An 11394-nucleotide genomic window follows, 5' to 3' on the forward strand; every position below is an offset into this window, starting at 1 on the left:
CACTCTTTCATTAAAGCTTCGTGAGACTGATAACGTTGCCATCCTTGGACGAGCGGTGTTTTACTGCCATATATATATTACATTACATGATATTATATTATATTTACGGTGTGTGATGACAGATGGGCACAGCGTGGTGGGTGGGCATCCAGAACAGCTATACAAACTACGTAGATACCACTGTTTCTGGCTCTTTGTGATGGTAATGTAATGTAATGTAATAATGTCCCTCTAATTTGACAGTGGCGAACATATACCAGTAGTCAGCTGTCTCTATTTATATATAATACTACACTCTGTGTATCGTATGCATCTGATTAGCACTACACTCAGTAGTACTAACTTGTATATTTGATACCAGTTTAATCACCTGTATAGGCTACATTGTATATTGCATTGCACTTTTTATACTGTTACATTTGCACTCTTGTTGTTGGATGCCAAACTTCTTTTCGTTGTACTGTTTGATTGATTGATTGATTGAAAACTTTATTAACAGATTGCAGAATGGGTACAATAATACAGTACGGCTCAATACACACAATTGTTAAGGGGATGCAGACCAGAGAAAGACGTTCGTCTTGTTTACATCAGGGTCCCCCATTTTCAATTAATAATGACATTTATGACGTAGTACACAACATACAGGTATATAGTACTGTTACATTTGTGACATACAACAAGATATGCAAATAATACAGTACTGTACTTGTGCTGTATGATGACAATACATTTGAATCTAATCTAAACAATAACAAAAGCAAAACACAACATGTAGATTGAGTTGTGTTTTGCTTTTGTTATTGTTTGTTTGTATTCATTGCATGTTCGAAATAAAGATTTCAATTCAATTCAAAAAATTCAATTCAATTCAAAATTCAATTCAATCTAATCTAATCTAATCTAATCTAATCTAATCTAATCTAATCTAATCTAATCTAATCTAATCTAATCTAAACAAGGCAACGACACAGCGTGACCGGGATCACAAGCCAGGAGGCATGAGAGCAGCTGACATTTAAAAGCAGATCACCACCAGTCCACCACCATCGCCATGGAGACACCTGCTGCCGCCAGTATGACCACCAACGTGTCCTCCTCTGAAGGTGCCACCTCCACCAACAACCCGTCCGCTGCCATGTCCATCGACAAGCTCCTCCCTGCCCTCCTGGAGTGTTTTGGGATCATCCTGTGTGGCTATGTGGCGGGGAGAGCGCACATCATCACGGCCACGCAGTCCAAAGGGCTGGGGAACTTCGTGTCAAAGTTCGCCCTCCCGGCCCTCTTGTTCAAGAACATGGTGCTGTTGGACTTCGACAACGTGGTCTGGCCGTTCCTGTGGAGCGTCCTGGTCGCCAAGGTGTCGGTGTTCTTCCTCGTCAGCGTCCTCACGCTGCTGGTCGCCAGTCCCGAAAGTCGCTTTTGCAAAGCGGGTCTCTTCGCCATATTTGCCACCCAGAGCAATGATTTTGCTTTGGGATACCCTATCGGTGAGTACTACTATACCCAACCTCCTCCAATGTACAGTTTCTTCTTCCCCCTCAAATGTATATACTCTCTTTTTAGACTATTTTTGTATCACAAACAGTACTGTATATTTGTAGATCTGGTATGTCATAAATGTCTAGATGTAACAGTACTGTCTACATGTATGTCATGTCATATATGATGAATTGAAAATGGGGGACCCTGATGTAAACAAGACGAAAGTCTTTCTCTGGTCTGCATTCCCTTAACAATTGTGTGTATTGAGCCGTACTGTATTGTACCCATTCTGCAATCTGTTAATAAAATGTTCAATCAATCAACTGCCTCTCTCAACCCATTGTTGGATTACTATAAAACAACAGCTATGAGCCATGCTGTTTCAAAATGTGTTTGTTGTTCATACTGTGTGTCTCCATTAGGGATTTCCCGATATTGGTACTTGTACTCGTAAAAGTACGCCGATACTACTACTCAGTTTGTTCAGGAAAACACAACATTGAACGTTAAAGATTTTATTATATTTATATTATTTAATATTATTTATATAATTTTTACTTAAAGGTGGTACTTACAAGTGGTATTCTGTTTGTTAAAATAAGTGGGCTACTTGTTAAAATAATATGTCTACATTCTGACAGCCATCACGATCACTGATATAGAGTGTTTGTAACATGGGTCTCCCAGTCCCTCCTGATCTGCAGTAAACAACACAACATCTCTCTCTCGCTCTCTCTCTCTCTATTCTAGTTATCTTTTTATTATTATTACTATTGTTAACCCTTTCACTGCCACACGACAGAAGGTTAGCCCTTTACTATCACACAACCGACGGCGATGCTCCATCATTAGCATCATTAGCTCAGCTAATGATGTTAATGATGGAGCATCGCCGTCGGTTGTGTGATAGTAAAGGGCTAACCTTCTGTATTGTCACAGTGAAAAGGTTAACCGGCTGTCGTGTGGCAGTGAAAGGGTTAAAGTACAATCGAAGCAGGCATGGCCAACCGCATTTCACTGTATGCCCTGGTATGTATGTGATGAATAAAACTATTGAATCTTGAATTACATTTCCTGGTGTCCCGTTTATCCAAGAGAGAGAACTCCACACTGCAAAATGGTCTGACAAAATGAAGAAATAAAAACTAGTTTTAAGCAAATGTGTCCTTGAAACAACTAAAATAATCAGTGCAGTAAGCTAATTTGGCTTGGCAAGATTTCTCTCCTTATTGGATAGCGCCCTAGGCGCCAGCTCGCAAGCCCCCAACGGCAGGTTCAAAGACAAGCTCAGGCATGTCGGAACATGCCCGGAGACAGCGTATTGATCCCAGACAAGAACTGAGGTTTGGGACTAGATAACCACTTAAGTATATATACGGCGCAAGGTGCGCACAGCAGCAGTTCATCTAAACAAGCCAACGTAGTTCATGTTCGTTCATCAAGTTCATCCCGAGTCAGCGGGTAGTGAAGTGAGCAACCGTGCGTTGAGAACATGTGCGAATAGAATAGAAAAGTGTCAGAGTTTAATGCAGTAACGTCAAGTTCAACCTAGTTTAATGTGAAGTCGTTCATTTATTGTATATCGTGCAACCCAGTTCGTTCGTGTGTAGCATTACCCAGCGGTTCGTCGTGTTTAGCTAGTGAACCTTAGCCAGGGTGTGTGGCCTAAATACGTCGCCAGCACCCGAGGAGGCCTAGTCGGAGAACCGTTGGACATGTGCACAGGAGAACCAGCGGCGGCGATTGCAGAACCATTACTGGTTGGATTATATTGATTTGGAACGTGTTACCCGGAGAAGAGCCTCGTTGATTTCCACTATCGTTTGGGATTCAACCTCGTGAGGATTACACTCGGGCTGGCCTCATGGACAGAGGCTGGCTAGCTGTCATCATTGCTATCGAGCATTTGGATTACAGTTATTGCTTTTGCTGCTGATCGTTGGATTTACAAGGACTGACTTCTGTACGTGGAGTCCCTTTATTCTTCATTGAATCAGACTGAGTATCCGAACATTCCTCTACCCTCTAGGCCTTACAACCCCGGAGGGAACCCAGTGTCTCCAGGCGGTACCAGCGTTGCCTTCTATAATTGCTATTATACGCCAGGTGGCGTCAACCTAGACCCATCGTAGGAATCCTGCTATTCCCAGTGACTCATGCTACTGACTGACTTTATGCATATTCTTCGCCATACAAGCGCGACCCTAATTCTCATTCTGTAACCTAATGTTGCATAATAATAAAATACCCTCAAATACTATTTCTTTGTCAATGCCGTGTTCTTATGAGTGTTCACCATCTATATTTGATGTACTGTCTGGCCAGTAATTAAAGTACATACCTAGCAGTGGTTTAATCTATCACAATCTTTAATACAGTCAGGGTTTTGTAACCCCTCAGTTACAATTGGTCCTTCGAGCCGGAGGGTATCAGTAATATTTAATATAATATTAATATTGACATGGCCAGCGGTGAACACTCTCCAAGCGGCTCCCCTAAGCTAGAACGCCCGCAGCGCAAACGTCAGCTACCTCCATATCTGGAGGACTTCGCTTTCGTTTTACCCCCTAGCTTATCTAAACAGACGTTAAATACGGATAAAACGGATAGTTTAAGCATGCCCAATCCTATCGACTTGGCGGCCCTGCCAGTAGAGACCCCAGTGGGTTCAAACGAAACTGACTTAGCTCACAGGGGGGACCAAGTGGGACATGACGTGACTATACCTCCAGACAGCGTCACTGGGATAGACCCCGGAGCGCTCCAGGATAAAGAAAGTGCTCCAGGGATAGAACCCGACGCACAACCAAGAGAAGAGTACCGCGCTCAGGAGATAGACCTCGGAGCGCGCCAGGAGAACAGATCTCCACCAAGCCCTGTCAGCACCCGATCACCTCCGTCAGTGTCATCCCCCAGCGAGGCGGACCAGAGACTGGCGCAAGCCTTGATCGCCACACTGACAGCTTCAACCGAAAGAGACCGACTCCAGGGTGAGCGCGACCGGCTTCAAGCAAAGACGCTTAGTGAGCGCGAACACTCTGCCATGGAACGAGAGCGCCTCCACGCGCAACTCCAAGCACAAGCCCTTAGTGAGCGCGAACGCTCTGCTACGGAACGAGAGCGCCTCCAGGCGCAACAACTAAGTGAGCACGAACACTCTGCTGTGGAACGAGAGCGCCTCCAGGCTCAACAACTGAGCGAGCGCAAACAACGAGAGCGCCTCCAGGCGCAACAACTAAGCGAGCGCGAACACTCTGCAGCGGAACGAGAGCGCCTCCAGGCGCAACAACTAAGCGAGCGCGAACACTCTGCAGCGGAACGAGAGCGCCTCCAGGCGCAACAACGGAGTGAGTACGACCGCATCAGACTGGAGGAGAGGCGCCTTCAGACGGAAGAGAACATCCAGCGAGAACACGCCAATGCACAGCACGAAGCAGAGCGCAACCGGCTGCAGGCGCAGATGATAGAACAATTGATTGCCAGGGCGACACCCCCTCTCTCCGCACGGAGCTCCCGGAGATCATCACGACAAGGGTCTAGGGCACCTTCCCCTACCCGACAAAGCTACCCGGGACCCGGCCAACAGGAAGAACCTGCCTATGTCTCCGAGCCCCTACCCCGACCGGTCCATACGAGACCCAGCCAACGGGAAGAACCGACCTACGTCGCCGAGAGACTAACTAGAAGACTCCAAGACCTAGAGGAGGAAGAGGAGGGATATCAAGCCCACCAGCACGAACATACTTTGGACCAGGAGGCCCAGTACAGCCCCGACCTCAGCCCCGAGTCACTGCACTACAAACCCCCGACCCAACTCAAGGGTGAGTTTGACGTACAGTCAGCACCGAGGAACAGCACCTGGGGACCCGGCCTCTGGTACCCACCAAGTACTATGGACGCATATGGGATTACGTGATCCAAGAAATACGAGATATCGACCGCCTCCCCCCAGCCAAAGACAATAGAGCACTGGATGACCTCTCTATCAAGGTACAATCCCTCGTGGGGATGCTGGGATCCCAAAAGGAGAAGGGGAGATATGAACTGTATGCAAATTCTAACGTGGAGCGGATACTGGAGAAGCTCCCTCCAGCCCGTCAAGAGCGGTTTCGGCGGCAGAAAGACCACCGTGACCCCAACGGCCCAGAACCATCCCTCCTAGACCTGGCTGCTTTCCTCGCAAGGGAAGTTAGCAGTCTACGACTGGACACATTCGTGTGGAGTGGCTCTAGCCCAAGAGATGGACCGCGGAGGTTCAATGATAACCGCCGGTCAGTGACAGTTATGCACCAGGCCGAGTCAGTGCCGCAGCACAAGAACCACAGCACCCCCCACGTGAAGGGAAAGTGGAAGATTGCATGCCAGTACTGTGAAAATGAACATTGGCTGTCTCAATGTGACACCTTCAAGAAGCTGACCGCTGACGAGGTGAGTCAGTGGATCAAAGCCAACCGCCGCTGCTTCCGCTGCGCGCGCAGCCATATGGCAGCTGAGTGCCGCCTAAAGAAAAGATGCAGCAAGTGCGACGGCACCCACTTGGAGGTCCTGCACGACAGCAACAAGAGGAGACCCGTACCCCAAAGCAGCTCGAGAGTGAACGTCATGTACATAGACCCTGCGAAGAGCGGGAGCTCCCGAGTGCTCTTGAAGGTGGTCCGAGTGCTCCTAAGCTACGAGGACAAGGTCATGGACACTTACGCCGTCCTAGATGATGGGTCAGAAAAGACTCTCCTCCTCGCATCCGCCGCAGCCCAGCTGGGTCTGCGGGGTACCGAAACAATGACAATCCGTACCATTAGAAGAGACCTAAAGACCATAAAGGGTGAAAATGTCTCCTTCACGATAGCAGCGGTCGAGCAGCCCGAGAAGCGGTATAGCATCACTAACGCCTTCACCAGCCACGACATAGGCCTGTCACGGTACACCTACCCCATCACACAGCTGACGGAGAAATACGTGCACCTACGTCAACTACCTATACCGCTCATCGACGACGCCACCCCGACCCTGCTCATAGGATCCGACCACGCACACCTCATTGTCCCAACGGACCAGGTCCACATCGGGCCCAGAGGCTGTCCAGCAGCGGTCAAGACCCGCCTGGGTTGGACACTACAAGGCCCCCTCTCCGGGTCTTCCAACCGACCGACAGCCACTCGCTGCCTCTACACAAGGATAAACGAAGACGACACCACCCTCTTGCAGCACGTCGAGAGGCTATGGACATTAGACGCGATGCCCTTTAAGAATGAAAATAAACTCGTTCGCTCAAAGGAAGACACTTATGCCATAGCCCTCCTCGAGCAGAAGACAAAGAGAGTTGAGGTCGACGGAGTGATGAGATACGCAACTCCACTCTTGAGGCGATAGGGGATGCCCACCCTCCACGTCTCAAAAGAAGCGACAGAGCGATATCTACTGAACACCGAGCGGCGTCTAGCCAAGGACCCCACTCAAGCCACTGTGTACCGCGCTGAGATCGACAAACTGATCACAGCGGGACACATAAAGAAAATTGACAATCAAGAGGCCGACCAGACGACTGAATCCTGGTACGTGCCCCACCACAAGGTCCACCACAACGGCAAGGATCGCATTGTATTCAACTGCAGCTACCAGATCGGACTACAGAACCTGAATAAAGAACTCTTGCCCGGCCCGACACTCGGCCCCTCTCTCCTCGGCGTACTACTAGGTTTCCGCCAAGACAAGGTGGCCATCAGCGGCGACATCAAAGGGATGTTCCTGCAGGTGCGACTAGTGGAGGAGGACAAGCCCCTGCTGCGGTTCCTATGGAGAGAGAGGATCAACGATGAGCAACCATCCATCTACCAATGGGAGGTCCTCCCCTTCGGCACCACATGCAGCCCATGCTGTGCTACGTTCGCACTACAAAAACATGTGACAGAAGATCCTGAAGCTGACGAGGAGGTCAGACAAAGTGTAGAGAGGAGTTTCTACGTGGACAACTGTCTGCAAAGCGTCTCGACGCCAGAAGAAGCCGAAGCCCTCCTGCTCAAGCTCCGCGCCTCACTGATCAAAGGCGGCTTTGATCTCCGGCAGTGGGCCAGCAGTGACCCTCAAGTACTTCGCAGCCTCTCACCAGAGACAAAGGCAGCAAGCAGCGAGACCTGGATGGCGACCACCCCAGGTGAAGCACAGGAAATGACATTGGGCCTAGTCTGGCGCTTCAAAACAGACTCGCTCCATTACAAGCACACACCCCTGACCCCGGAGCAGGGAAGGTCGACCCCTCTACCGACCACCAGACGGAGCGTATACAGAACACTCGCAAGTCAATACGACCCGCTGGGGTGTATCCTACCTTACACCACTCGGGCGAAAATGATTGTACGAGAGCTGTGGGACAAGGAACAGGGCTGGGATGACCCCATACCCGACCACCTAGCTTCCACCTGGAGAGAGTGGGAGAGAGAACTCAGCTCGCTCCAAAATGTGAACATACGCCGGAGCTACTTCCCACCCACAGTGCGGCTGGAGACGTGCCAGATGGACCTGCACGTCTTCAGTGATGCCTCGGAAGTAGCCTACGGTTCGGTGGCTTACTTGCGGGCCCGAGAGGAGGGAGGAGAAATACACACAGCCTTCATCCTGGCTCGCTCAAGGATAGCCCCCCGCAAGCAACAATCGATCCCGCGTCTAGAGCTCTGCGCAGCTCTGGTAGGCGCGCAACTCACCACGTTAATCCAACGTGAACTCACCATCCCGGTGCAAAGAACAATCTTGTGGTCAGACTCCATGACCGTACTCACATGGATCCAGTCCGATTCTTGTAGATACAAGGTCTTCGTAGGAGTCAGAGTCAGAGATTCAAGACCTGGTAGGATCAGCGTGCTGGTGGTACGTTGACACCAAACAGAACCCAGCCGATGTCATCACACGGGGGATGTCCCTAGATGACCTCACACGTCACAATATCTACAGTGACGGTCCTGAGTTCCTCAAGCTCCCGGAGGAGGAGTGGCCTACCCCCACCCCACGGGAGGCTAGTCGAGAGGTGGCAGAGATCAAGAAATCTATGTTCTGTGGGCTGACGCACATCCCAGTCCCCACTGACCCTAACATAGACGACTGCCTAACCTTTGAGAGTGCGCAGCTAAAAACATTCCTGTGGCACCACCCTGAGGTTCCCCCCACTACAGACATTGACGCATCGAACTACGCAGAGTCTGAGACGGGCCCCGGACTTAACGGATGACGTCAAGTATCCTATCGTCCTCAACAGCCGACACAAGGTCACGGAGCTCATCATAAAGAAATACGACGAGGATGTGCACCACGCTGGGGCAGAGAGAGTCTTCGCTGAGATCCGACGTCGTTACTGGATACTGCAAGGAAGAGAAGCAGTACGACGCTTCCAGCGGACCTGTCTAGACTGTCGCAAGTGGCGAGCACAGCCCAGTATACCCATGATGGCCGACCTTCCTCCCTGCCGCCTCCGACTCGGCGAGAAGCCCTTTCACTCCACGGGCGTGGACTGCTTCGGCCCGCTCTACGTGAAGAAAGGAAGAGGAACAGAGAAGAGGTGGGGCATTGTATACAAGTGCATGACCACCCGAGCAGTACACATAGAACTCCTTCAGACCATGAGTACGGATTCATTCCTCAAGTCCTTCCGGAGATTCACAGCAAGAAGAGGAAAACCGTCTACGTTGTTGTCTGATCAAGGGACAAACTTCAAAGGCGGAGAAAGAGAGCTGAGAGAGAGCTTCCAGGCCATGGGCCCAGAACTTAAGACCCACCTCGCTCCCTATCAGATCGAATTTCAGTTTAACCCCCCGAACGCCCCTCACTTCGGGGGAACTTGGGAAAGAGAAGTACGTTCCATAAACACAGCTCTGTACGGCGTGCTTGGGGCCCAGACCGTGGCGGAAGAAGTCCTCACGACAGTCCTCACGGAGATCGAGGGAGTATTGAACTCAAAGCCCCTCGGTTACGTCTTAAGTGATGTAGCAGACGTCGACCCAGTCACCCCCAACACTCTCTTGATTGGGCGGCTGGACCCTGCTCTCCCACAGACGGTGTACAGACCTGAAGAAGCGAACGGCCGAGGAATGTGTAGGTACAGTCAAATATTGGCTGACCAGTTTTGGAACAGTTTCCTCCTCCACTACCTAACGTCTCTCCAAACCCGTCAGAAGTGGGTAAAGGACAGAGACAACTTACAAGTGGACACAGTCGTTATGATCATAGACCAGTCACTACCCCGAGCTATGTGGCCGGCCGGCCGCGTAAGCAAAGTGATCACTGGTGCCGACGGGAAGGTCAGAGCGGCAGAAGTTATTGTCCAAGGGCGGACCTACACCCGACCCGTGGCGAGGCTGATAGAGTTGCCGAAGCTCCCTGACTCCCCTGATGACGATCATGACCCACTGACTTTGTAGATTGCCCTACTGAAGGTTACACTACCACACTACAGAAGGTTAACCCTTTCACTACCACACTACAGACGGTTAACCTTTCACTACCACACCAGACATTGAGCAGTTGACTGGACTATTAATCTGTCTCCCTTAACTAATTAGGTGCGGACTAATTAGGAGGCGGCTGTTGTGAAGGGCCAGATTAAAACTGAGAATCTACCTTTATTGTTTTATATACATTGTATATTATTTATATATACACGGAATATCCGTATACCTGCGTTCGAACCATAGTAATATTCGCTCTCCTTATTGGATAGCGCCCTAGGCGCCAGCTCGCAAGCCCCCAACGTCAGGTTCAAAGACAAGCTCAGGCATGTCGGAACATGCCCGGAGATAGCGTATTGATCCCAGACAAGAACTGAGGTTTGGGACTAGGTAACCACTTAAGTATATATACGGCGCAAGGTGCGCACAGCAGCAGTTCATCTAAACAAGCCAACGTAGTTCATGTTCGTTCATCAAGTTCATCCCGAGTCAGCGGGTAGTGAAGTGAGCAACCGTGCGTTGAGAACATGTGCGAATAGAATAGTAAAGTGTCAGAGTTTAATGCAGTAACGTCAAGTTCGACCTAGTTTAATATGAAGTCAATAGTTGTTCATTTATTGTATATCGTGCAACCCGTTCGTTCGTGTGTAGCATTACCCAGCGGTTCGTCGTGTTTAGCTAGTGAACCTTAGCCAGGGTGTGTGGCCTAAATACGTCGCCAGCACCCGAGAAGGCCTAGTCGGAGAACCGTTGGACATGTGCACAGGAGAACCAGCGGCTCTAATAACTCTAATTATTAATTAATTACTCATATAATTACTCTGTATCGGTAAGTACCCAAACTGTACTTGGTCTGAAGTGGTATTGGGACATCCCTAGTAGGAGACATGGAAGAGAATGCGTGGTCATCAACAGTTTTATTATTCTATTTGTAAGATTTATTACACCTTACAAATACATACAAAACAGTAGTAAACACAACAGCATGAGCTGACAACCCATAATAACAGAACCTGACAGGACCTGATGACAATATATAGCCAGCCCAACCAGATCTTCTGGTCTTTCGTTACCTTGAAGGAGTGTGTCATCAGCACGTCTCAGGGGTAAATATGTGAACAGATCTCTGGTCTCTGGACACGTAGCCCGAAGCGTTTTTCCCGGACTCTTCTTTCTCTCTCTCTCTCTCCAGGTTATCTGTGGGGTTATTAAAAAGTATTAAAAAGTCTTAAATTCATAATTCTCAATTTAAGGCCTTAAAAGCTATTAAAAAAGCTTACATTTGCACAGGTATTAAAAAAAACGTTGGGTGTGGGGGGGGGGGGGCATTAAATAATAAACAATAAACTCTCTCTCCCTCCCTCCCCTCCCTCCTCTTCTCTCTCTCTCTTTCTCTCCCCCCCCCCCCTCTCTCTATCTCCCTCTCTTTCTCTCTCTCTCTCTCTCTCTCTCTCTCTCTCTCTCTCTCTCTCTCTCT

At 49.5% G+C, this 11394-nt stretch overlaps 1 protein-coding gene across 1 annotated transcript in view; it reads left to right on the plus strand.

Moving 5' to 3' along the window:
- The window catches only part of gpr155a (G protein-coupled receptor 155a), a 130856-nt gene that overhangs the window by 428 nt on the left and 119034 nt on the right, over positions 1–11394 (plus strand). The window contains exon 2 of the mRNA XM_084314870.1: positions 963–1622. Within this exon, the coding sequence (XP_084170996.1) occupies positions 1055–1622 (568 nt within the window). The 5' untranslated portion in view covers positions 963–1054. The remainder of the gene's footprint in view (positions 1–962; positions 1623–11394) is intronic.

The sequence above is a fragment of the Notolepis coatsorum genome (genome assembly GCF_963971535.1).
Source record: "Notolepis coatsorum genome assembly, chromosome: 5".
NCBI classification, from domain to species: domain Eukaryota; kingdom Metazoa; phylum Chordata; class Actinopteri; order Aulopiformes; family Paralepididae; genus Notolepis; species Notolepis coatsorum.